Source organism: Orcinus orca, chromosome 10 (assembly GCF_937001465.1).
Source record: "Orcinus orca chromosome 10, mOrcOrc1.1, whole genome shotgun sequence".
Classification (NCBI taxonomy): Eukaryota; Metazoa; Chordata; class Mammalia; order Artiodactyla; family Delphinidae; genus Orcinus; species Orcinus orca.
Window position 1 is genome coordinate 30892383 of NC_064568.1, and position 27961 is coordinate 30920343.

At 42.5% G+C, this 27961-nt stretch overlaps 2 protein-coding genes across 8 annotated transcripts in view; one reads left to right on the forward strand and one right to left on the reverse strand.

Moving 5' to 3' along the window:
* Positions 1–22012, reverse strand: part of KCTD6 (potassium channel tetramerization domain containing 6) — a 56760-nt gene extending 34748 nt beyond the window's left edge. For 4 of the 6 annotated variants that reach the window (XM_049715368.1, XM_049715365.1, XM_049715364.1 and 1 more), the window contains exons 1-2: positions 15390–16539; positions 9068–9150 (exon numbers count right to left, since the gene is read on the reverse strand). The gene's annotated coding sequence lies outside the window, so the exon portion shown is untranslated. Of the gene's footprint in view, positions 1–9067; positions 9151–15389; positions 16540–21855 lie in introns of those variants that run through there. The other 2 variants (XM_049715369.1, XM_049715366.1) reach the window with 1 other exon arrangement.
* Positions 22013–22141: 129 nt separating this feature from the next.
* Positions 22142–27912, forward strand: PDHB (pyruvate dehydrogenase E1 subunit beta). 2 transcript variants are annotated; one of them, XM_004267964.3, is made up of 10 exons: positions 22142–22269; positions 22383–22436; positions 23619–23726; positions 23817–23879; positions 23983–24018; positions 24173–24458; positions 25095–25205; positions 25552–25643; positions 26924–27065; positions 27372–27912. In XM_004267964.3, exons 1-10 carry the CDS (start codon positions 22228–22230, stop codon positions 27515–27517), a joined length of 1080 nt encoding a protein of 359 aa, XP_004268012.1. In that variant the 5' UTR covers positions 22142–22227; the 3' UTR covers positions 27518–27912. The 2 variants fall into 2 exon arrangements, with proteins under 2 accessions (XP_004268012.1, XP_012387795.1); XM_012532341.3 differs by lacking the exon at positions 25095–25205 and having other exon boundaries at positions 22165–22269.
* Positions 27913–27961: the final 49 nt, after the last annotated feature.

The following is a 27961-nucleotide window of genomic DNA, read 5'->3' on the forward strand; positions in this document are numbered from 1 at the left end:
CTGGGAAAACTGGACAGCTACATGTAAAAGAATGAACTTAGAACACTCCCTAACACCATACACAAAAATAAACTCAAAATGGATTAAAGACCTAAATGTAAGGCCAGACACTATCAAACTCTTAGAGGAAAACATAGGCAGAACACTCTATGACATAAATCACAGCAAGATCCTTTCTGACCCACCTCTTAGAGTAATGGAAATAAAATAAAAAATAAACAAATGGGACCTAATGAAACTTAAAAGCTTCTGCACAGCAAAGGAAACTATAAACAAGACGAAAAGACAACCCTCAGAATGGGAGAAAATATTTGCAAACAAAGCAACTGACAAAGGATTAATCTCCAAATTATACAAACTGCTCATGGAGCTCAAAATCAAAAAAACAAAACAACCCAATCCAAAAATGGGCAGAAGACCTAAAGAGACATTTCTCCAAAGTAGATATATAGATTGCCAACAAACACATGAAAAGATGCTCAACATCACTAATCATTAGAGAAATGCAAATCAAAACCACAATGAGGTATCACCTCACAACAGCCAGAACAGCCATCATCAAAAAATCTACAAACAATAAATTCTGGAGAGGGCGTGGAGAAAAGGGAACTCTCCTGCACTGTTGGTAGGAATGTAAATTGATACAGCCATTATGGAGAACAGCATGGAGGTTCCTTAAAAAACTAAAAATAGAACTACCATATGACCCAGCAATCCCACTGCTGGGCATATACCCTGAGAAAACCATAATTCAAAAAGTCATGGGCTTCCCTGGTGGCGCAGTGGTTGAGAGTCTGCCTGCCGATGTAGGGGACACAGGTTCACGCCCTGGTCCGGGAGGATCCCACATGCCTCGGAGCGGCTGGGCCCGTGGGCCATGGCCACTGGGCCTGCGTGTCCGGAGCCTGTGCTCCACAATGGGAGAGGCCACAACAGTGAGAGGCCCACGTACTGCAAAAAAAAAAAAAAAAAAAGTCATGTACCACAATGTTCATTGCAGCACTATTTACAATAGCCAGGACACAGAAGCAACCAAAATGTCCATTGACGGATGAATGGATAAAAAAGATGTGGCACATATCTACAATGGAATATTACTCAGCCATAAAAAGGAACAAAATTGAGTTATTTGTAGTGAGGTGGACGGACGTAGAGTCTATCATACAGAGTGAAGTAAGTCAGAAAGAGAAGAACAAATACCAGATGCTAATGCACATATATGAAATCTTAAAAAAACGGTACTGATGAACCTAGTGGCAGGGCAGGAATTAAGACACAGACGTAGAGAATGGACTTGAGGCTCACAGGTGAAGCTGGGACGAAGTGAGAGAGTAGCACTGACACATATACACCATCAAATGTAAAACAGATAGCTAGTGGGAAGCTGCTGCATAGCACGGGGAGATCAGCTCGACGCTTTGTGACGACCTAGAGGGGAGGGATAAGGAGGGTGGGAGGGAGACTCAAGAGGGAGGGGATATGGGAATATATGTATACATACGGCTGATTCACTCTGTTATACAGAACAAACTAACACAACATTGTAAAGCAATTATATTCCAATAAAGATATTTAAAAAAATATAAATAAATAAAAATTTTAAGTTATATACTCACTATTATAATACAGTTCATTTTTTCACAGATCCTGAGATAATGTGGTGAAAACTTGTCTCCCTAAATTATGTAACAACCAGCCATAGAATAAGACTGGTATTATTAATTCACAGACACCTTCCAACCCCAGTGTTATAAAGAAGTTCTAATGTATTAAAGAAAATGGCTTTCCTTTGGTCAAAAATGAATTTTCTAAGTCTAGTCAAGTAATCAACATCAAAATGTCTGGGATGCTATGAAGTGTTTCTTGTGCCCGGAAATGGGGGGTTTTATTTATCCTTTAAAAGTTCACGGTACAGCATGTGGGTGAAGCTTTCTGAGCAACCTTTCCCTTTGCTACTGCAAAGCCAAACTGTGGGCTCAGCGTCTGAGCTTTCCTTCCCACAAAAAATGTGGCTAAGGCCAGAGAACAAAAGTATTTATACTTTTGGAGGCCCCCCTGTTCGTGAGTCACGTGGCAGCGGCCCTGATACTGTCCTTTCTGCACCTTCTGCCACTTGCTGCTTCCAGTCGAGTGGAGGAGGGCACCCTCTAGGGGTGAGACTGGGGAACAAAATAGTCTCCAACCCCTGGGAAAGGGACTGTGGGAATTCACCTGGATGGCCTTTCCTAGGCAGCTACGCTTCTAAAGCTTCCAAAAACTGAAGTCTATCAATGCAGTGCCAGATGTAACCTAAGGCACTGATATGTGTGTATGCAGGTTTGTGCAAACACACTTATAAAATCTGAGTATCTCTGGAAGGAGAAGCAGGAAACTAGTAACGGTGCTTGCCTCCTGGGAGAGAAATTCATAAGAGAGATGGGGACAGGGGGGAGTCACTTTCCCTCCCCACAAATTTATGATGAGAAACTTTCAAACATACAGAAAAGTTTAAAGAATAGTGCAATGAATTCCCACATGCTCACCACTGAGATTCTACAACGTTACCATTTACCATATTTGCTTTATCTCTATATTAATTTGCCTGAATTATTCAATTAGAGACTCACAGTAAAATCTTTCTGTCCTTTGAATTTTGTACACAGTATATCATCTATCCAAAAAAATAAATTTCTTAATAATAATAACCACCTCTGAAAGGTGTTGTGAGGGAGGATTATATTAAATAAGATATATGTAAATACCTGGCACAGTGCCAAGCACAGAGTACCTGCTCAATAAATAAATGCTAACTATAGTCATTCTCATATTTCTCTTCATTTGCTTTCAGTTCCCGTAGTCAACTCATCACCTTTGATCACCCCAAAGCAGGCAGCACAGGCATGACAGGGCCGTTACGGAGCAGAAGACAGGGCTCTAAAAAGCTCAATGACTCCAGGGCTTCCCTGATGGCGCAGTGGTTGAGAGTCCGCCTGCCGATGCAAGGGACACGGGTTCATGCCCTGGTCTGGGAGGATCCCACATGCCGCAGAGCGGCTGCGCCCGTGGGCCATGGCCGCTGAGCCTGCGCTTCTGGGGCCTATGCTCCACAACGGGAGAGGCTGCAACAGTGAGAGGCCCGCGTACCGCAAAAAAACAAAAAAAAAATACAAAAAAGCTCAGTGACTCCAAATTGGCCAGGCAGCAAGGGCCCCCAGACAGGCCGAGCACCTGGGCCTTTTCCCAATTCAGCCCTCTTCCCACTTTTCCAAACTTCTCTCAACTCCTCAAAGGCTCCTGGCAGGTCCAGAGCAGGAGGGTCATAGTACCCTGTAGGGTGTATGACCAACCTGTTAAAAGCAGGCCAGGGAGCAGGGAGGAGGCCTAAAGTGGCCATGACAGTAAACCCTTCTGGGCTGCTCCAAGAAAATTGCTTCATGCCTACAAATATCCACCTTTTCCCACAGACTATCTTGTAATGAGTTTCACTAGTTTCTGATATCAAAAAATAAAATAAATATAAAATATAATTTAGGGCTTCCCTTGTGGCGCAGTGGTTGAGAATCCGCCTGCCGATGCAGGGGACATGGGTTTGTGCCCCGGTCCGGGAAGATCCCACATGCCACAGAGCGGCTGGGCCCGTGAGCCATGGCCGCTGAGCCTGCGCGTCCCGAGCCTGTGCTCCGCAACAGGAGAGGCCACAACAGTGAGAGGCCCGCACATCGCAAAAAAAAAAAAAAATATATATATATATATATATATATATAAAATTATATATATATATAATTTAGTATGTGGTAAAAACCAAATAGACATGCTACCTAGATCTCTAAATATATGTGTCATATAACATATGTAATTCATAATACACATATATACAATACACATATATTAACATATGTTAACATGTAATATACATGTTATCAGATAACATAAATATAAAATACAATTCAGTATGTGGTAAAAACCAAGTACTGAGAGATTCTATGCTAGCTAGGCCTCTTTTTTTCTCTACACACACTTATATGCAACATATATAACACATTACATTACATGTTATTTACATTATATATGTACATTATATTACTTTTTTTTTAAATTTAGAGACCTAGTTAGCATCTCCGACTCTGTGGGTTTTATCACATACTGAACTATATTTGGTCAGACTAATCCTTTTCCTCACCAGGGGAAACCAGTTATAGATAAACCAGTGAGTCACCATTCGCTCTGCTGGCCATGACCAATATCTCTCTGGGGCCTCACACCTTCCTGCCAGCTGCCCACGAACCCAGAGACTTCCTCCAGTCCTTGTGGAGAGAGAACCGGGGAAGGTACCTGCCCCTCAGTCCTATGAGGTAGGCACTACTATTATCCTCATTGCAATAAACTGAATGTATTGTTCCCCACAAAAGTCATACGTTGAAACTTAATGCCCAATGTGATGGTATTTGGAGATGAAATCTTTGGGAGGTGATTAGGTCATGAGGGCAAAGCCTTCATGAATGGCATCAGTACCCTCATAAAAAAAGACCCTGGAGCGCTCCCTCAGATACCCTTCTGCTATCTGAGGACATTAAGACAGACATCTATGAACCAGGAAGCAGGCTGGTTGACACCAAATCTGCTGACACCTTGATCTTGGACTTTCCAGTCTCCAAAACTTTGAGAAATAAATGTATGTTGTTTATAAGTTACCTAGTCTATGGTATTTTGTTACAGTGGCCCAAAAAGACTCAAGACACCCATTTAACCAAAGAGAGATGAGGTACAGATGCCACAAGTAATGAGCTCAAGGTCACAAAGCTAGTAAATGGCAGTGCTGGGATGCCAGTTTCTGTCAGTGGACCTTTAATACAGATTTCAACGTAGAAACGTGCAAACATGAACTATATCAGCAAAAGTGTGGGGGAAAAGGCACTTTTAGATATTCCTTGTTGGAAAGTAAATTCGGAAATCAATATGACAATACTGAACACAATTTAAAACGCACATAGTTACTTTGACCTTGAAATTCTTCCTCTAGAAATTACTCACAGATGCCTTTACATGAGTCTGCAAAAACATATGGACAAGACATTCCATTGGGGGCTTCCCTGGTGGCGCAATGGTTGAGAGTCCGCCTGCTGATGCAGGGGACACAGGTTCTTGCCCCGGTCCGGGAAGATCCCACATGCCGCGGAGCGGCTGGGCCCGTGAGCCATGGCCGCTGGGCCTGCGCGTCCGGAGCCTGTGCTCCACAACGGGTGAGGCCACAACAGTGAGAGGCCCGCGTACCGCAAAAAAAAAAAAAAAAAAAGACATTCCATTGCACCATGATTATAACAGTAAAGACCAGAAGACTAGGACATGGTGTCATAGGGCATCAGTTAAACAAATTATGATACAGCCACACTCTGGAACACTATACACCTGTGAAGATGAATGAGGGAAATCTACTTGCACTGATATGCAGAGCCCTCCAAGGTATATTTCTAATGAAAAAACAGCACAGGGCAGTACATGTGTCTTAAAAGCTAACATTTAAGCCAATGTACAGGGTGATGATTTCAGGAAAGATGGAGTAACGCACTCTGCCCTATCTATCACACTAACTGCAACTACAAACCCTTTCAGAATCCATGGAGCAGTGACCTAAGGATTTTGAAAAGCAAATGGTAGCAGGTGAATCAGGGAAAGAGACCAGAATCCAAAGGTCCACAAAACTGGTGAGAAGTTCAGGTTTTTTCCCTTCAGTATTGCCCAGCCTGGATTCAAGTGCACCTGCTCAAAACTCAGAAGTGTTCATCAGGTGCAGACAGAAAGAATTCCAAGAGAAGCCCTCTCTTTCTGATCTGAGGAGTGTGTGTGTGTGTGTGTGTGTGTGTGTGTGTGTGTGTGTGTGTGTGTGTGTGTGTGTGTGTGTGTGTGTGTGTGTGTTTGGGGGTTGGGAAGTGGGGAATCAGGGGAATATTCCATTTGGTTTTTGTTATTCTTTTTCTTTTTTCTGTTTTCCTGCCCCAGGCTGCAGGCAATACCTTAGTGTTGATGGCAGTAGTGGGTGGTCAGATGCTTAAAACTCTAATGGAGGGGAAATTTGTCTCTAACCAGAGGAGCTGTGATTCCAAGAGCATGGAGAGAATACCATTGCTTTGTTTCTCTCCCTGTCCTCCCGTGGTCCCAGACGCAGACACAGCAGTAAGAAGTGCACAACAGAGCAGAGAAACTAAAGCCACACTGTTAGGGGCTGAATGGTCCCCCTCAAATTCATATATTGAAGTCATAACCCCCAGTATCACAGAATGTGACTACATTTGGAGATGGCCTTTAATGCGGTAATGAGGGTAAAATGAAGTCATTAGGGTAGAGCCTAATCTAATATGACTGGTGTCGTTATAAGAAGAGGGGTTTAGGACACAGACATGTACATGCACAGAGGAGAGACCATGTGAGGACACAGCAAGAAAGCAAGGAGAGAGGCTTCAGAGGAAATCAACCTTGCAGGAAACTTCATCGTGGAATTTCAGCCTTCAGAACTGTGAGAACATAAATTTCTGTTGTTTAAGTCACCCAGTCTGTGGTATTTTGTTATGGCAGCCCCAGCAAACTAATACACCTATCTTTCTGGCTAGGGGACGAGGAAGGGAGGGTCTAGGGCATCAAAAGGTATTGAGAACATCATAGAGATGAGGGAGATCTAGAGAGACATCCCAGAAAGCTATGTATGACCTCCTGGGCTCACCCTGGAGCTTACATGTACAGATCTGACCCTAAACAGCATATCACAAGCCTTGCCATCTGAGCTACAAGGTAGCACACTACCAAGGTCCCCGACTGACCACTGGGTAGCACACACGTGGGACTGATCCAACGGGCACTGCAAATGCTTTAAAAACTGAGCTGACTTTGGAACCACAGCCCACAGCAGGCAGGCTGAAACTTGCAACCTGAACCGAACCTTCTGGATTACCAACAAAAATGTAAAATATCAACATTCTCTAGCCAGACTGACGAAGAAATAAAGACAAAAGACACAGGTTACTGGGGCTTCCCCGGTGGTGCAGTGGTTAAGAATCCGCCTGCCAATGCCGGGGACACAGGTTCGAGTCCTGGCCCAGAAAGATCCCACATGCCATGGAGTAACTAAGCCCGTGTGCCACAACTACTGAGCCTGTGCTGTAGAGCTCATGTGCCACAACTACTGAGCCCACATGCCACAACCACTGAAGCCCGCATGCCTAGAGCCCATGCTCTGCAACAAGAGAAGCCACCGCAATGAGAAGCCCGCACACCACAACGAAGAGTAGCCCCCACTCGCCGCAACCAGAGAAAGCCCGCACACAGCAACAAAGACCCAACACAGCCAAAAATTAAAATTAAAAATTGATAAAATTAAAAAAAAAGACACAGGTTACTAATTTCAGGAATGAAAAAGGGGATATGACTACAGACCCCACAGACTTTAAAAGTGAATTTTGTGAACAAATCAACATACATAAATTTGGCAACTTAGATGAAATGGACTTATTCCTTGAAAAATAAAAACAACTGAAATTTACCCAAGAATAAAAAGATAACCTGAATAATCCTATATTCATTAAAGAAATAGAATTTGTAGTTAAAAGCTCCATAAAGGGACTTCCCTGGTGGTGCAATGGTTAAGAATCCACCTGCCAATGCAGGGGACAGGGGTTTGATCCCTGGTCTGGGAAGATCCCATGTGCCGCGGAGCAACTAAGCCCGTGTGCCACAACTACTGAGCCTGCGCTCTAGAGCCCATGAGCCACAACTACTGAGCCCACATGCCACAACTACTGAAGCTCATGCGCCTAGAGCCCATGCTCCGCGACAAGAGAAGCTACTGCAATGAGAAGCTCACACAGTGTAACAAAGAGTAGCCCCTGCTCACCACAACTAGAGAAAGCCCATGAGCAGCAACAGAGACCCAACGCAGCCAAAAATAAATAAATAAATAAATAAAATTTTTAATTAAAAAAATATATAAATAAAAGCTCCATAAAGAAGGTACTTCCCTGGTGGTCCAGTGGTTAAGAATCCGCCTTCCAATGCAGGGGACGTGGGTGCAATCCCTAGTCAGAGAACTAAGATGCCACATGCAGCAGGGCAACTACTGAGCCCACGCGTCACTACTAGAGAGCCTGTGTACTGCAACTACAGAGCCCATGCACTGCAACTAGAGAGAAGCCTGAGTGTCGCAACAAAAGATCCTGTGTGCTGCAACTAAGACCTGAAGCAGCCATAAATAAATAAATATATATTTTTAAATTGTTGAATGATTAAATTGTAAAAAAAAAAATCTTATATAAAAAAAAACTCCATAAAAAAGAAATCTCTGGATGTTTTCAAATATAAATTCTACCAAACATTTAAAGAAGAAATAAAACCAATTCTACACAACTCTTTCAGAAAACAGAAGAGGAGGGAACACTTCCCAACTCATTTTGAGGCCACCATTACCCTGATACCAAAATCAGACAACAGAAGAAAACTATAGACCAATTATCTTTCATAAACATAGAAATCTCCTCAACAAAAATTAGCAAATCAAAATCCAGCAATATAGGTGTGTGTGCGTATGTGTATATGTATGTACATATATTCCACCGTGACCAAGCCCGGTGTATACCAGAAATGCAATATTGGTTCAATATTTTAAAATCAATCAATGTAGGGGCTTCCCTGGTGGTCCAGTGGGTAAGACTCCACACTCCCAATGCAGGGGGCCCAGGTTCGATCCCTGGTCAGGGAACTTGATCCCGCATGCATGCCACAACTAGGAAGCCTGCATGCCACGACTAAAGATACTGCGTGCCACAACGAAGATCCTGCGTGCCACAACTAAGACCCGACGCAGCCAAACTAAAAATAAAATAAATAATAAATAAATATTTTTAAAAAATCAATCAATGTAATCCACAATGTTAACAAACTAAAAAGAAAAATCAAATGATCATATAAATTGATGCATAAAAGGCATGTGACAAAATTCAATGGCCATTCAGGATAAAAGAACTCAGTAAATTAGAAACAAAGGGAACTTCCTTCACCTGAATAACGATCTCTACAAAAAAATTAAAACGAACATCACACTTACTGGTAAAAGATTGAATGCTTTTCCTCTAAGATCGGGAACAAGGCGAAGATGTTCCTTCTCACCACTCCTATTCAACACAGGTACTAGAAGGCCAGAAAAAAGACAAGAAAAAGAAACAAAGACATAAATATTAGAAAGATAGAAATAAAATTGTCTCTTTCACAGACAACATAATTGTCCAAGCAGACAATCCCATGGAATCTACAAAAAAAATCTTCTAGAAATAACAAATGAGTTTAGCAAGGTTGCAGAACATTATGTCAACACCTGAAAATCAACTGCATTTCTGTAACCTAGCAGTAAACTACCAGAAACCAAAATTTTTAAAACAACATTTACAATAGCCTAAAAAGGACAGAAAATCTTAGGCATAAATCCAATAAACTATGTGCAAGATCTGTATGCTGAAAACTACAAAAGTCTGATGAAAAAAATCAAAGAAGACTGAAGTAAATGGGATACCAGTTCTTTCCAAAATGTTCTATAGATTCAACACTATTCCAACCAAAATTCTATCAAGATTTTTTTTTTGTAGCTGCAGTTAAGCTGATTGTAAAACAACTTTGAAAAGGAAATGCTGGAAGACTCACTTGATTTAAAAAATTACTGTACAGCTGCAGTAATTAAGACAGTGTAATACTGAAAAAGGGATAAACACAGAGATCAATGAAACAGAACAGAGTCCAAAACCAGAAACCACTCAAAACAACCAACTGATTTTTGCACAAAGGTGCAAAGGCAATTCAATGGATGAAAGACGGTCTTTTTACCAAACAGTGTTTAAACAACTGGACATCCATATGTAAAAAAACTCTGGACCTGGGCTTCCCTGGTGGCGCAGTGGTTGAGAGTCCGCCTGCCGATGCAAGGGACACGGGTTCGTGCCCCGGTCCGGGAAGATCCCACATGCTGTGGAGCAACTAGGCCCATGAGCCGTGGCCACTGAGCCTGCGCGTCCAGAGCCTGTGCTCTGCAACGGGAGAGGCCACAACAGTGAGAGGCCCACGTACTGCAAAAAAAAAAAAAAAAAAAAGTCCTCTGGATCTAAACCTCACACCTTATACAAAAATTAACTCAAAATGGACCATAGAGCTAAACATAAAGCTATAAAACTGTAGAAGAAAACATTAAAGAAAAGCTTTACAACCTGGTGTGAGGCAGAGTTCTTAGACATGACACCAAAACATGAACCATAAAAGAAAATTTTGGTAAATTGAATTTCATCAAAATTTAAACCTTTTCTCTGAAAGACAGTGTTGAAAGAATGAAGAGATAAGTCACAGACTGGGAGAAAATACAGTGGGCCCTCAGTATCCGCAGATTCCACACCTGCAGATTCAACCAACAGAGGACAGTGTCAGAGGTCCTACTGTTAGAAATTGATAAGAGGCTGGACAAGGAATTCGGGCAAGGCTGTACTGGGGCTCGGGCTGCAGCACGAGGGAGTAAGAACAAGTCAGAGCTACCCTTGCTCACTCCCCGAGGCGGGTGGTGAGCTGCTTCCTTAAATGGGGTGAGGCTAGAGGTGGGCAGGCTTCGATGCTCTGCCCACCCCCTGGGTAGTGCTGTGTGCAGGGACCATCAGGGTACCCTGCTTTTGCTCTGGGCAGTTGGGTTTTGGCCTTTTTGCATCTTGTTGTTCACACTTTGCCCCAACTGCACATGCATGCAGTTATTTTTAGTCCCTTATACTTTCTTTGTATTTTATTGCCGAAGGAGATGTTTGTCCAGGTGCAAGCACTCCAGTAGAGGGTCCCAGATCCCAGGTCCTAGCCTGTCTCACTACCATAAGGGACTTGAGCAGTCACAAATTTAGGTAACCTCAGGGTGGGAGAGGTTCTGGAAACAATCCCCTCGCAGATAACAAGGGATGACTGTATTTGCAAATCGCATATTCAACATAGGGCTTATATCCAGAATATACACATACACACACGCACGCGCACGCGCACACACACACACACACACACATAAAACTCAACCTTAAGAAAACAAACAACCCAAGAAAAAATGGGCAAAGACTTAAACAGACATTTTACCAAAGATGATATACAAATGGCCAATAAGAAAACAAAGAGATACTCAACATCTTTAGCCATTAGGGAAATGAAAATCAAAACCATGATGAGATATCACTGCACACCCATTAGAAAGGCAAAAAACAAAAACAAATTATAACATCAAGAGTTGGTGAGGATGTGGAACAACTGGGACTCTCATACACTGTTGTTGAGAATAGAAAATGGTACTCCAGAAAACAGTTTGACAGTCTCTTAAAAGTTAAATATACACTTGCATATGACCCAGCAATCCCAAAATCGCATGGTAGAGAAATGAGAATGTATGTTCATACAAAATTCTGCACAAAAATTTTATATTAACTCTATTCATCATCACCAAAAACTGGAAACAACTAAAATGTCCTTTAACAGGTAAACGGATGAACAAACTGTGGTGCGTGCATAAAACAGAATAATACTCGCAATAAAAAAGAAGGGACTATCCATACATGTGACAACACAGATCAATCTCAAAGGCATTGTGTTGAGTGAAAGAAGCCAGTCTCAAAAAGTTATATACTGTGTGATTGCATTTATATAACATTCTGGAAAAGGCAATAGTGTGGCAACAGAGAACAGATTAGGGGGTGTCAGGCATTAGGGATGGAGGGTGTGGTGTCACAAGGATGGACAGAGGGAGTTTTGGGGGGTCATAGAGCCATTGTGTATGCTGATTGTGGCTGTCATTACCCAAATCTATACCAGCTTAGAAACACACACACACACACACACACACACACACAAATGCATATAAAAATTGGTGAAAGCTGAATAAAGTGTCTACCTGAGTTAACAGTATTGTACTAATGTTAATTCTGGGTTTTGACAACGTACTATGGTTATATAAAATATTACCATTGGGCTAGGCTGGATGGAAGGTATATGAAAACTCTTGCATACTCTTTGTATTTTTGTTCTTCTTGTGAGTCTTAAGATCTCTCAAGAGAAAAATTTATGAGAAGAAAAAAGAGGAGTAAATTATTAATACTTAACATGGATGAATCAATCTCAGTAACATTTTGCTGAGCCAGACACAAGAGCACACGGTGTATAACTTCATTTGTTTCAAGTTCTAAAACAGGCCAACAGAAATATGACTATGGAAACCAGATCTGTGTTTGCCTGTGAGGTGATGTGTGGGGAACTACTTAAGAGGAGACATGAGTGAACTTTCTGGGGTGGTGGAAATGTGCATTTTATTGTGTTTAAGTTACACCTAAAAAGATGGAAGAGCGAGAAGTCCTCTTTAATAAACCTTGCTTGCAATGACCAAAATACAAACAAACAAAAAAAACCCACCACACAAAAAAAATTGGTCAAGCCTGTGGAGATCGAAAACTTTGGATAAAGGACTTTCTGATGACTGACAACCCAAAGAGATTGGAGGACAAATGTTCCTGGAACTTTGGGAAGATTTAATTCCAAGAGAAAAGTGGCCTAGTTGGCCAACTTACACTTTCCAATCACTTTCTGTAAAACCCAGCGAGCACATAAATGTAGAGTGGCTTTAAAAAGATAATGGATTTAAAATTCAGCACTTCCGGTACTTCCCTGGTGGCGCAGTGGTTAAGAATCTGCCTGCCAATGCAGGGGACACGGGTTCAAGCCCTGGTCTGGGAAGATCCCACATGCCGCAGAACAACTAAGCCCGTGCACCACAACTACTGAGCCTGTGCTCTAGAGCCCGAGAGCCACAACTACTGAGCCCGCGTGCCACAACTACTGAAGCCCGCACCTAGAGCACCTAGAGCCTGTACTCTGTAACAAGAGAAGCCACTGCAATGAGGAGCCTGTGCACCGCAACGAAGAGTAACCCTGCCGCTCGCTGCAACTAGAAAAAGCCCGCACGCAGCAAAAAAGACCCAACACATCAAAAAAAATAATAAGTTTATTAAAAAACTAAGGATAAAATAAAATTCAGCACTTCCATCTTCTGTGCTTTTTACTCCGAAACATAAAATTATGCCTAGTTTTTCCAAACTGGCCATTTATAAAATTTAAAAGGAAAGCACATATACTGATGAAGATACTCAATGTGTCTGAAATGTCCACAGTCATTATTTTAAAAGGAAATTCTCACCTGAGGCCAGCTGAGTCCTCTGGACTCGCCACAGTCTTCCTGACTAAACTGGCCAGACTAGCTGCATGGACTCAGGGTTCCTGGCTTTTTGGGATCTCTGTGTAAATACAGCCCAAGAATCCTGTCCTTTGTCTAGATCAAAGGACAGAATTCTGGCTTCTCTTTGGGTCACTGTTCCCTTACCTTGATGTCTCCTTTTGCTTTGTAATTTTCATGCTGAAATCTTTTTTTTTTTTTTTTTTTTTTGGCCATGCTGCATGGCTTGTGGGATCTTAGCTCCCCAACCAGGGGTTGAACCCATGCCCCTGAAGTGGAGTGTGGAGCCCTAACCACTGGACTGCCAGGGAATTCCCAATCCTGAAATCTTTTAGTGCTGGATGGTGGGACAGATGGGAGTGGTGGGAGAACTGACTCACATTTTCATTCTGAGTAGAACCCAGGAATCCGTGAGGGCTGACATCTCAAATTCAGGGATTTCCCAGGGATGCCGTGGCTGTCTGGAAAGTGCTGGGGTCTCCTGCCAAGGACTTGTCAAGTAGAGAATGTTGCTCACCATCGTGCTCTACAAGTATTGAGTCATTAGCCACTGCAGTCTCTGACCATCAATGTACCCTGAAAGGTGTTCAGGACAGAGACTGACAATGAGGCACTCTATGCTCTGAGGAAACTGGCTAAACAGGCCTTCAAATAAATAGTTTCAAGAGAAAAATTTATGAACCCAATTTCTTGCATTTTACTATACTTAGAAAAGCACTAAAAATCATTAACTAAAATATCTACTCATGACTAGCAGTAACCTTCTACCAAGATGTGTGCTTGACTACATACCCGTCTCCAAAATCATGTATGTGCTGACCTCCCCTCTTACCTGTTCGGAGCAGTTCCTCAGCCCCATCTGGGAGGCAGTCTCCTGGGCTATAGTCCTCAGTACATCCCCAAATAAAACGAAACTCACAGCTCTCACATTGTGAGCTTTTATTTCAGTCCACAGACTGAAGGGACTAGATGACGGTGCCAGATGAGGGAGACAGAAGCTCTTGACTTCATACCTTAGAGACTATCTCTCCATTTTAAAGACGATGAAGCAGAGGCCCAGAGACTAAAGGCCATCTCTATGCAGCTGCGCGCAAATTTATTTCTCTAGCGCTACCTAGCCTCTAGCTCCAAGCTTCTATATTCAACCTGGGTATGATCCAGTCACCTAAATACAGCTTATGCAGAATGGATTCTTACCTCCCACCTGCTCTCGGGCTCCCCACCCGCACCCATCCAACAACAACAAAAAAACCCCAAATCTTCCTCCACTCTTCCCCTTTCCTCACGGCAATCCTATCGATTCCAGTCCAAAATAGATCTCAAACCTGTCCCCTCCTCTTCATGCTGAAATTGCCCTCTAGTCCAGCTCTCCCTCTGCCAAAGACTCCCTGAGGTCTCCCTGCTCATCCTCCTCTTTTCATTCTCACTCAGCAACCAGACGCACTCCTGTGACCTAGTCGCTGCCCTGCTGCACTGGCTTCCCAGAGCCCTTACAGTAAACCCAGATTCTAAGATTGCAGACCAGCAGCCCTCAGCCCTCAGAGAAGTTTTTGGAATGTCCTGGGGAAGAGTGAGGACTGAGGGAGTCCCCAGAGGTCCCACCTGACCCCACCCACCCCCTCCCTACCTCCCAGCCCCACCCCAGTCGAAATGAGACCAAGGAGAGGAGGCTTCCAGAGGCTTCCCTAGTAGGGTGTTGGGCCCCATAAGTCTCTCTCTAAATGCGGGTTGTTGTAACTCCCTTCCAGGCGGGACCCCAACTTCCACTTTAGGAAGCAGTGCGAAAAGACTACCCTTCAGAGTCAGACAATCCTAAAGCCAAATCCTGGCTCATTTAACCAATCCCAGCTTCAGTCTACCCATCTGAGAAATGGAGCCCATAATAATAACACTAATTACCTGAGAGGGTTCTTGTGAGAATTAAATAACACAATGCCTGGCACACATGAAAGCTCTTGTTCACATTCTAAAGAACCAACAGAGAGGAGGACCTTCAAGATGGTGGAGGAGTAAGACGTGGAGATCACTTTCCTCCCCACAGATACATCAAAAATACAACTACATGTGGAAAAACTCCTACAGAACACCTACTGAACAGTGGCAGAAAAACGCAGACTTTCCAAAAGGCAAGAAACTCCCCACATACCTGGCCGTGTGGCTGACAGGGTCTTGGTGCTCCAGCCGGGTGTCAGGCCTGAGCCTCTGAGTGGGGAGAGCTGAGTTCAGGACATTGGACCACCAGACACCTCCCGGACACACATAATATCAGTAGGTGAGAACTTTCCCAGAGATCTCCACTTCAACGCTAAGACCCAGCTCCACTCAATGACCAGCACGCTCCAGTGCTGCACACACCATGCCAAACAACTAGCAAGACAGGAACACAACCCCACCCATAGGCAGAGAGGCTGCCTAAAATTATAATAAGTCCACAGACACCCCAAAACACACCACTGGACACGGTCCTGCCCACCAGAAAGACAACATCCAGCCTCACACACCAGAACACAGGCACCAGTCCCCTCCACCAAGAAGCCTACACAACCCACTGAACCAACCTCACCCACTGGGGGCAGACACCAAAAACACAGGGAACTATGAACCTACAGCCTGCGAAAAGGAGACCCCAAACACAGTAAGTTAAGCAAAATGAGAAGACAGAGAAATACACAGCAGATGAAGCAGCAAAGTAAAAACCCACCAGACCAAACAAATGAAGAGGAAATGGGCAGTCTAAACTGAAAAAAGAATTCAGAGTAATGATAGTAAAGACGATCCAAAATCTCGGAAATAGAATGGGGAAAATACAAGAAACATTTAACAAGGACCTAGAAGAACTAAAGAGCGAACAAACAGTGATGGACAACACAATAAATGAAATTAAAAATTCTCTAGAAGGAATCAGTAGCAGAATAACTGAGGCAGAAGAACGGATAAGTGACCTGGAAGATAAAATAGTGGAAATAACTACCGCAGAGCAGAATAAAGAAAAAAGAATGAAAAGAATTGAGGACAGTCTCAGAGACCTCTGGGACAACATTAAATGCACCAACATTCAAATTGTAGGGGTCCCAGAAGAAGAAGAGAAAAAGAAAGGGACTGAGAAAATATTTGAAGAGATGATAGTTGAAAACTTCCCTAATACGGGAAAGGAAATAGTCAATCAAGTCCAGGAAGTGCAGAGAGTCCCATACAGGATTAATCCAAGGAGAAACATGCCAAGACATATTAATCAAACTATCAAAAATTAAATTCAAAGAAAAAATATTAAAAGCAGCAAGGGAAAAGCAACAAATAACATACAAGGAAATCCCCATAAGGTTAACAGCTGATCTTTCAGCAGAAACTCTGCAAGCCAGAAGAGACTGGCAGGACATATTTAAAGTGATGAGAGGGAAAAACCTACAACCAAGATTAGTCTCCCTAGCAAGGATCTCATTCAGATCTGACATAGAAATTAAAACCTGTACAGACAAACAAAAGCTAAGAGAGTTCAGCACCACCAAACCAGCTTTACAACAAATGCTAACGGAACTTCTCTAGGCAGGAAACAGAAGAGAAGGAAAAGACCTACAATAACAAACCCAAAACAATTAAGAAAATAGTAATAGGAACATACATAGCGATAATTACCTTAAATGTAAATGGATTAAATGCTCCAACCAAAAGACATAGACTGGCTGAATGGATACAAAAACAAGACCCATATATATGCTGTCTACAAGAGACCCACTTTAGACCTAGGGATACATACAGCCTGCAAGTGAGGGGATGGAAAAAGATATTCCATGCAAATGGAAATCAAAAGAAAGCTAGAGTAGCAATTCTCATATCAGACAAAACAGACTTTAAAATAAAGACTATTACAAGAGACAAAGAAGGACACTACATAATGATCAAGGGATCAATCCAAGAAGAAGATATAACAATTGTAAATATTTATGCACCCAACATAGGAGCACCTCAATACATAAGTCAAATACTAACAGCCATAAAAGGGGAAATCGACAGTAACATAATCATAGTAGGGGACTTTAACACCCCACTTTAACCAATGGACAGATCATCCAAAATGAAAATAAATAAGGAAACACAAGCTTTAAATGACACATTAAACAAGATGAACTTAGTTGATATTTATAGGACATTCCATCCAAAAGCAACAGAATACACTTTCTTCTCAAGTGCTCAGGGAACATTCTCCAGGATAGATCATATCTTGGGTCACAAATCAAGCCTTGGTAAATTTAAGAAAATTGAAATTGTATCAAGTTTCTTTTCTGACCACAATGCTACGAGACTAGATATCAATTACTGGAAAAAAAACATGTAAAAAAAAAAAAACATGGAGGCTAAACAATACACTACTAAATAACCAAGAGATCACTGAAGAAATGAAAGAGGAAATCAAAAATTATGTAGAAATGAAATTGAGCTATTTGTAATGAGGTGGATAGAGCTAGAGTCTGTCATACAGAGTGAAGTAAGTCAGAAAGAGAGAGACAAATACCGTATGCTAACACATATATATGGAATTTAAGGAAAAAAAATGTCATAAAGAACCTAGGGGTAAGAGGAATAAAGACACAGACCTACTAGAGAATGGACTTGAGGATATGGGGAGGGGGAAGGATGAGCTGTGACAAAGCGAGAGAGAGGCATGGACATATATACACTATCAAACGTAAGGCAGATAACTAGAGGGAAGCCGTGGCATAGCACAGGGAGATCAGCTCGGTGCTTTGTGATTGCCTGGAGGGGTAGGATAGGGAGAGTGGGAGGGAGGGAGACGCAAGAGGGAAGAGATATGGGAACATATGTATATATATAACTGATTCATTTTGTTGTAAAGCAGAAACTAACACACCATTGTAAAGCAATTATACTCCAATAAAGATGTTTTAAAAAAAATACCTAGAAACAAATGACAATGAAAACATGACAACCCAAAACCTATGGGATGCAGCAAAAGCAGTTCTAAGAGGGAAGTTTATAGCAATACAATCCTACCTCAAGAAACTGGAAAAATCTCAAATAAACAACCTAACCTTACACTTAAAGCAATTAGAGAAAGAAGAACAACAAAAAAAGAAAAAACAAAGTTAGCAGAAGAAAAGAAATCATAAAGATCAGATCAGAAATAAATGAAAAAGAAATGAAGGAAACAATAGCAAAGATCAATAAAACTAAAGGCTGGTTCTTTGAGAAGATAAACAAAATCGATAACCCATTAGCCAGACTCATCAAGAGAAAAAGGGAGAAGACTCAAATCAATAGAATTAGAAATGAAAAAGGAGAAGTAACAACTGACACTTCAGAAATACAAAGGATCGTGGGAGATTACTACAAGAAACTCTATGCCAATAAAATGGACAACCTGGAAGAAATGGACAAATTCTTAGAGAAGCACAACCTTCTGAGACTGAACCAGGAAGAAATAGAAAATATAAACAGACCAATCACAAGCACTGAAATTGAAACTGTGATTAAAAATCTTCCAACAAACAAAAGTCCAGGACCAGATGGCTTCACAGGTGAATTCTACCAAACATTTAGAGAAGAGCTAACACCTATCCTTCTCAAACTCTTCCAAATATAGCAGATGGAGGAACACTCCCAAACTCATTCTACGAGGCCACCATCACCCTGATACCAAAACCAAATAAAGATGTCACAAAAAAAGAAAACTATAGGTCAACATCATTGATGAACATAGATGCAAAAATCCTCAACAAAATGCTAGCAAACAGAATCCAACAGCACATAAAAGGATCATACACCATGATCAAGTAGGGTTTACCCCAGGAATGCAAGGATTCTTCAATATATGCAAATCAATCAATGTGATACACCATATTAACTAATTGAAGAATAAAAACTATATGATAATCTCAATAGATGCAGAAAAAGCTTTTGACAAAATGCAACACCCACTTATGTTAAAAACCCTCCAGAAAGTAGGCATAGAGGAAACTTATCTCAACATAATAAAGGCCATATATGACAAACCCACAGCCAACATCATTCTCAATAGCGAAGAACTGAAACCATTTCCACTAAGATCAGGAATAAGACAAGGTTGCCCAATCTCACCACTATTATTCAACATAGTTTTGGAAGTATTAGTCACAGCAATCAGAGAAGAAAAAGATATAAAAGGAATGCAAATTGGAAAAGAAGAAGTAAAGCTGCCACTGTTTGCAGATGACATGATACTATACATAGAGAATCCTAAAGATGCTACCAGAAAACTACTAGAGCTAATCAATGAATATGGTAAAGTAGCAGGATACAAAGTTAAGGCACAGAAATCTCTTGCATTCCTATACACTAATGATGAAAAATCTGAAAGAGAAGTTAAGGAAACACTCCCCTTTACCATTGCAACAAAAAGAATAAATACCTAGATACCTAGGAATAAACCTACCTAAGGAGACAAAAGACCTGTATGCAGAAAACCATAAGACACTGATGAAAGAAATTAAAGATGATACAAACAGATGGAGAGATAAACTATGTTCTTGGATTGGAAGAAACAACATTGTGAAAATGACTATGCTACCCAAAGCAATCTACAGATTCAGTGCAATCCTTATCAAACTACCAATGGCATTTTTCACAGAACTAGACAAAAAATTTCGCAATTTGTATGGAAACACAAAAGACCCCAAGTAGCCAAAGCAATCTTGAGAAAGAAAAACGGAGCTGGAGAAATCAGGCTCCCTTGACTCCAGACTATACTACAAAGCTACATTAATCAAGACGGTATGGTACTGGCACAAAAACAGAAACATAAATCAATGGAACAGGATAGAAAACTCAAGAGATAAACCCATGCACATGTGGTAACCTTATCTTTGCTAAAGGAGGCAAGAACATGCAATGGAGAAAAGATAGCCTCTTCAATACGTGGTGCTGGGAAAACTGGACAGCTACATGTAAAAGAATGAAATTAGAACACTCCCTAACACCTTACACAAAAATAAACTCAAAATGGATTAAAGACCTAAATGTAAGGCCAGACACTATCAAACTCTTAGAGGAAAACATAGGCAGAACACTCTATGACATAAATCACAGCAAGATCCTTTTTGACCCACCTCCTAAAGAAATGGAAATAAAAACAGAAATAAATAAATGGTACCTAATGAAACTTAAAAGCTTTTGCACAACAAAAGGAACCATAAACAAGATGAAAAGACAACCCTCAGAATGGGAGAAAATATTTGCAAACAATGCAACTCACAAAGGATTAATCTCCAAAATATACAAGCAGCTCATGCAGCTCAATATCAAAAACACAAACAACCCAATCCAAAAATGGGCAGAGGACCTAAACAGACATTTCTCCAAAGAAGATATACAGATTACCAACAAACACATGAAAGGATGCTCAACATCACTAATCATTAGAGAAATGCAAATCAAAACTACAAGGAGGTATCACCTCACACTAGTCAGAATGGCCATCATCAAAAAATCTACAAACAGGGCTTCCCTGGTGGCGCAGTGGTTGAGAGTCTGCCTGCCGATGCAGGGGACACGGCTTCGTGCCCCGGTCCGGGAAGATCCCACATGCCACGGAGTGGCTAGGCCCGTGAGCCATGGCTGCTGAGCCTGCGCGTCCAGAGCCTGTGCTCCGCAATGGGAGAGGCCACAACAGTGAGAGGCCCGCGTATTGCAAAAAAAAAAAAAAAAGAAATCTACAGACAATAAATGCTGGAGAGGGTGTGGAGAAAAGGGAACCCTCTTGAACTGTTGGTGGGAATGTAAATTGATACAGCCACTATGGAGAACAGTATGGAGGTTCCTTAAAAAAATTAAAAATAGAATTACCATATGACCCAGCAATCCCACTACTGGGCATATACCCTGAGAAAACCATAATTCAAAAAGAGTCACGTACCACAATGTTCACTGCAGCACTATTTACAGTAGCCAGGACATGTTAGCAACCTAAGTGTCCATAAACAGATGAATGGATAAAGAAGATGTGGCACATATATACAATGGAATATTACTCAGCCATAAAAAGAAACAAAATTGAGTTATTTGTAGTGAGGTGGATGGACCCTGAGTCTGTCATTCAGAGTGAAGTAATTCAGAAAGAGAAAAACAAATACCATATGGTAACACATATATATGGAATCTAAAAAAAAAAATGGTTTTGATGAACCTAGGGGCAGGACAGGAATAAAGACGCAGACGTAGAGAATGGACTTGAGGAGACGGGGAGGGGGAAGGGTAAACTGGGACGAAGTGAGAGAGTGGCATGGACATATATACACTACCAAATATAAAATAGATAGCTAGTGGGAAGCAGCTGCAGAGCACAGGGAGATCAGCTCGGTGTCTTGTGTCCACCTACAGGGGTGGGATAGGGAGGGTGGGAGGGAGACGCAAGAGGGAGGGGCTATGGGGATTACGTATACGTATAGCTGCTTCACTTTGTTATACAGCAGAAACTAACACACCATTGTAAAGCAATTATACTCCAAAAAAGATGTTCTTAAAAAAAAGAGCGAACAGACAGTGCTTCCAAGAGAAACTAGGCTCGCCTGTAAGACTGTAAATCCCCAGTCACCAAACGGTGTATAAGGGCTACTCCGTACCAAAGAATTTCAGCGCCTGCAGAAGCGTGGCCTAATTCTGAAGGTCCCTCGGCCTCGAGTTATGATTCTTAGAGTCTGATTTTTGGTCCCTGCGATCCACGTATCAACACGCAGGGACGCGCTCCCGGCGTGCAACCGGCGCGCCAGGAGCCGGCAGCTCTCAATAACGTTGATCCCAGGCTGCCTCAGGCTGAGTGGCTAGACACCCGACACGCCTCCTTGGCCCCACCCCTCGGCCCCCGACGCCCTGGGGGGCGGGACACGCAGACGCCGTGCCCTGCCATTGGCCCGCACCGGCAGGGGAAATAGGGCCTGACTAGTCCGCGTCCCTGCTGTGTCGTCATCCGGCGGCGTCTAGAGGACACGGTCAAGATGGCGGTGGTGGCTGCCTTGACGCGGAGACCCCTTGAGCAGGTTGGCAGCGGCTCTCGGGCCCATGACCCTGCGCGACCCCTGCCCAGTCTGCGTCCCCTCAGAGCGTCCTCTCTCTCTCTCTCTATCTCTCTCTCTCTCTCTCCCCCCGCCAGGTCTCCGGGCTGCTGAGGAGGCGCTTCCACCGGACCGCGCCGGCTGCTCTGCAGGTAACTGGCCTGGAAGCTAGCCGGGCCGGCGAGGCCCCTCGTCCCGGCGCGGAAGCTGGGGCCGCATGTCACCCACGCGAGGCTCAGGGGAATCAGATGTCCGATCTGAGGGAACTAGACTTGACGCTTCTTCCCTCACCCTCCCCCTTAAAATTTTTTCTTGTGGTAAAATATAAGAAAACTTACCCTTTTAAACTGTATATGCAGTGGGACTAAGTACATTCACCACGTTGTCCATTCACCACCAGAACTTTGTCATCATCCCAAACAGAAACTGTACCCATTGAACAATAACCCTCCATCCCATTAGCCCCTGGTAACCTGTATTGTGCGTTCAGTGCCTATTAATTTATCTACTCTAGGGACCTCCCATAAATGGAATCATACAGCATTTGTCCTTTTATGTCTGGCTTATTTCACTTAGCATGTTTTCAAGGTTCATCCATGTTGTAGCATGTGTCAGAATTTCATTCCTTTTTAAGGTTGAATGATATTCCGTTGTAAGCATATACCACATTTTGCTGATCCATTCATCTTTGGTGGACATTTGGGTTGCTTCCACCTGTTGGATTTGTGAATAATGCTGCTGTGAACATTGGTGTGCGATTATCTGAGTCCCTGCTTTTCAGTTCTTTTGGGTCTATATCTAGAAGTGGGATTGTTGGATTATATGGTAATTCTGTGTTCAACGTTTTGAGGAATTGCCCGCTCTCCCCCTTTTTGTTACTGGAGGATTCTACCAACCTGTGTAGTAAAATAACTCCTACATCCTGAAGGCAAAGTGTTTGGCAGTGCCTGGCACCTAGCGAGCGCTCAATATGTAGTATTATTTAGGCTTCCTTGACTGTTCGCTGCCCCACAGTATACCAGATGTGGAAATAAAATTCACTTTTCTACTTAGGAAGCCACCTATGAGCTGGTATGGCCAGCAAGCAGATTTCTTAAGCTTAGGTGCACATCAATAAAGTGTTCAGTATACTTCTCATTTACACATCCAATCAAAGACTGGCTATGAGTGACAGAAATGTTACTTTTTGAATTTTTTGAACTTTTGAAGAGAAGCCTGTTCTAGTGATAGTTTTTACATTGTGTGCTCTGGGCAGCCTAGGTCAAGAGAGAGAATCTCAATAGTCTCCTAAGTAATGCTGTAGCTTATTGACTGCTTTCCCATACCTGTGACAGGTGACAGTTCGTGAGGCTATAAATCAAGGTATGGATGAGGAGCTGGAAAGAGATGAGAAGGTATTTCTACTTGGGGAAGAAGTTGCCCAATATGATGGGGCATATAAGGTAACCAAGATACATGAAAGCTACACAGAACTGAGATGGCCATTTGCCCCCAGTACAATTAAAGGTAATGGGGTCATTGCTTAATTGTAGGTTAGTCGAGGCCTGTGGAAGAAATATGGAGATAAGAGGATCATAGACACTCCCATATCTGAGGTAAGCCTTCCATCAGGAAGCAGACCTTTGAGGGGCATGTCTATTAAAGGGTACTGTTCTAATTTTTGTGGATTTTTACTTATGTTTGCGTTTTACGTTCTAGATGGGTTTTGCTGGAATTGCTGTAGGTGCAGCTATGGTATGTAGTCCTCTTTATGAATCTTATCCAAAGAGATTACTTTCAACATGACCGTTTAAAAACATTGCTTGAATGTTGGGGGAGCGAAGTGCTGGTGTGCCACTCTAAATTGCTCTTTCTCGTCTTTTTAACATCTATGTTTTTGATTTGACAGGCTGGGTTGCGGCCCATTTGTGAATTTATGACCTTCAACTTCTCTATGCAAGCCATCGACCAGGTTATAAACTCAGCTGCCAAGACCTACTACATGTCAGCGGGCTTTCAGTCTGTGCCCATAGTCTTCAGGGGGCCCAATGGCGCCTCAGCAGGCGTAGCTGCCCAACACTCACAGTGCTTTGCTGCCTGGTATGGGCACTGCCCAGGCTTAAAGGTGGTCAGCCCATGGAGTTCAGAGGATGCAAAAGGACTTATTAAATCAGCCATTCGGGATAACAATCCAGGTCAGTAGCGTGACGTGTTGTGGGTCTCTTTTGAACATTAAAGAACAAAAATGAAATATCTGCATGGAAGGAACCATTAAAGACTTCTAGTTAGGCTTAGACGTATCATATAAAATGTTAGTGATTTACAGATATAGTAAAGATAGGAAAAAATGTGGTGTTCTTCTTATTTCTGACTATAACGGGGCCAATTAGATACCGGAGAAATTTGCTGCATACCTACAACACCGGTTTAACCCCATAGATAAAATCAGGATCGCCCAGACTACAGATGTCTGTACTTAAACCATCCTCAAGGCTACTGGACACGATAGGTATGAGGCTTCCTAATCAGCACAGTGAAACTTTTCACAATATGAATGATAGTGTTGCATATAGTTTTTTGGGGGGTGGTTCGCGGGCCTCTCACTGTTGTGGCCTCTCCCGTGGCGGAGCACAGGCTCCAGATGCACAGGCTCAGCGGCCATGGCTCACGGGCCCAGCCGCTACGCGGCATGTGGGATCTTCCCGGACCAGGGCACGAACCCGTGTCCCCTGCATCGGCAGGCGGACTCTCAACCACTGCGCTACCAGGGAAGCCCGCATATACATTTTTAGTCATGTAGTTACTTTGGTTTAAATATGTATATTTTGCAGTGGTGGTGCTGGAGAATGAATTGATGTATGGAGTTCCTTTTGAACTTCCCCCAGAGGCTCAGTCAAAAGATTTTCTGATTCCTATTGGAAAAGCTAAAATAGAAAGGCAAGGTAAGAGAAATTAGTATACATGTAAACATTATTTGTAATCCGTGCCCTCTATTTATGTTGGTCAAATTCAGTCTAGAAGTCACTGCCCTTTACTTTGACTAGGAAATTATAGGATGAGTTCAAGTTTAAAATGTGTCATGCCCTGATTGCACATATATTTGTTCTTTTCTAAATCTTGGTCCAGTAGATTTGTATTTCGTTTCTAGAAAGGCTGCCACATTCCTCATCTCGCTGGAATGTAGTTGAGTTTAAGATTCTAAAATGAAGAAGAACCATAGCTGGCTGCAGAGCAGGACAGTGTCTTTGGTTTCAACCTGACCTCTTATCTGTGACCACTTTGTTTCAGGGACACATGTAACCATAGTTTCCCATTCAAGACCTGTGAGCCACTGCTTAGAAGCTGCAACGGTGCTATCTAAAGAGGGAATTGAATGTGAGGTGAGTGGACATTCACTTGTTCTTAAAGAATCAGGGGACTTGCCTGGTGGCGCAGTGGTTAAGAATCCGCCTGCCAACGCAGGGGACACAGGTTCGAGCCCTGGTTCGGGAAGATCCAACATGCCGCAGAGAACTAAGCCTGTGCGCCACAACTACTGAGCCTGTGCTCTGGAGCCCGCGAGCCACAGCTACTGAGCCCATGTGCCACAAGTACTGAAGCCCATGCACCTAGAGCCCGTGCTCCACAACAAGAGAAGCCACTGCAGTGAGAAGCCTGCACACCACAACGAAGTGTAGCCCCCGCTTGTTGCAACTAGAGAAAGCCCACACGCAGCAATAAAGACCCAACGCAGCCAAAAATAAATAAATAGGGCTTCCCTGGTGGCGCAGTGGTTGAGAGTCCACCTGCCGATGCAGGGGACACAGGTTCGTGCCCCGGTCCAGGAAGATCCCACATGCTGCGGAGCGGCTGGGCCCGTGAGCCATGGCCGCTGTGCCTGCGCATCCGGAGCCTGTGCTCTGCAACGGGAGAGGCCACAACAGTGAGAGGCCCGCGTACCACACACACAAAAAATAATAATAAAATAAATTTATTAAAAAAAAAAGAATCAGAAAGTTCCCTTTAAGACCCAGAAAGAGGCGTTTGAGTTCTGTAACAGGTTAATTAGGTATAAAATCTTGCTTTGTCACTTAGTTCTGCTTCTGCTTAAAGCTGGGAGCCTACGTGCTTTTCAAATACCTAGCCTTCTACCACCTAGGGTCTGGATCTTTTTAGTATGTGTTTTGTCAAGTTAAGATCCAACCTTGGAGCTGGAGTTTGGGAGAAGAGAAAACTTAGAAGTCGTCGAGTCTAACACTTTCATAACCAGGAGGTACCACTTCCTAGTTAACACTTGGGCATGTTACGTACTCTAAATCTCTGCCATCAGCTATAAAATGAGGATAATACATTTACTGTCCCGTTAGGGTGGTTGTAGAATTATACTTAGTGTAGTGCCTGGTACAGGGTAAGCGGTCACATGTTAGTTATTATTTTAATGAGGAGGAAGTTAAGGCCAAGGGAGGATAAGTGAATTCTGTAAGTGAACAAAGCTGCTTGTAGTAGAGATAAAGATTTTGTTTTAATTACAGTTTCCCTTTTGACAGTTTGTTCATGAATGGGCAGATTATGTTTCCCTAGACCCAAAAATTAAAAGGAAACAAGAAAGGAAATGGCATTTTGGGGATAAGACTATATTTGTGAGGAAGTGGCTCTGTAAAGCTATTTATTATCTGTTTAGGTGATAAATATGCGAACCATCAGACCAATGGACATTGAAACAATAGAAGCCAGTGTCATGAAGACCAATCACCTTGTAACTGTGGAAGGAGGCTGGCCACAGTTTGGAGTAGGAGCTGAAATCTGTGCCAGGATCATGGAAGGTATTTCAGAGAAACTGATTCCAGAATAGTTAAACTGTAATAAACACTGTGTTACAGGACAAAACAATCAAAAGCTAGGGGTGGTCAAATGACTTGAATTTTCAACTTGTCAGCTTGGTATTTTTCCTTTGGGTAAATGTTTAAGAAAGCAAGCCAGAGACAATTCTCTGTAATTAGCATTCCTTTCAGATTTCATATTTCCTTCTTCAGATTTTCCTTCTCTGGGCAGCCATACCTGCTATGCTGAGGTGGTGGTGCTCAGCTGGTTTTTCATGCCTCTCTCATTTGCGCCTCCTTCCCTCTTAGGCCCCGCGTTCAATTTTCTGGATGCTCCTGTAGTTCGTGTCACCGGTGCCGATGTCCCTATGCCTTATGCAAAGGTTCTAGAAGACAACTCTGTACCTCAGGTTAAAGACATCATATTTGCAATAAAGAAAGCACTAAATATGTAGCTTGGACTTGAATTTCAAGTCATTGGGATTTCCTTAAAATACTTAATGACATTTCATCTGGATTGTCCTATAAGACCTTTTGATTTGTAAAGTTATGTCTAAAGCAACAACATACGTTTTTGTACTGGGAAGAAGTTTAAATATGTCTGTGGAAAAACTCTCCACTTTCCTGCCTAGGGGCCACGCTTTTTTTATCTGTTACAATAGCCATGTTCTTTGAATAAGATTAATGTAAAATTTTACCCTCTCATTAGAAGGACAAGGTATAAATGTGGCAAGAGTCCTGATGAAAGATATCTCCAAAAAAACATAACTTATATGTAAAAATAAAAGCATATAATTTACGTTTACTGTTAGACTGTTTTGATAAGGAATAAAGGAATTCCTAACTATGACTAATTGTATTTTTATATTCTTGAGATAATAAATGTGGGATAGAAGTCT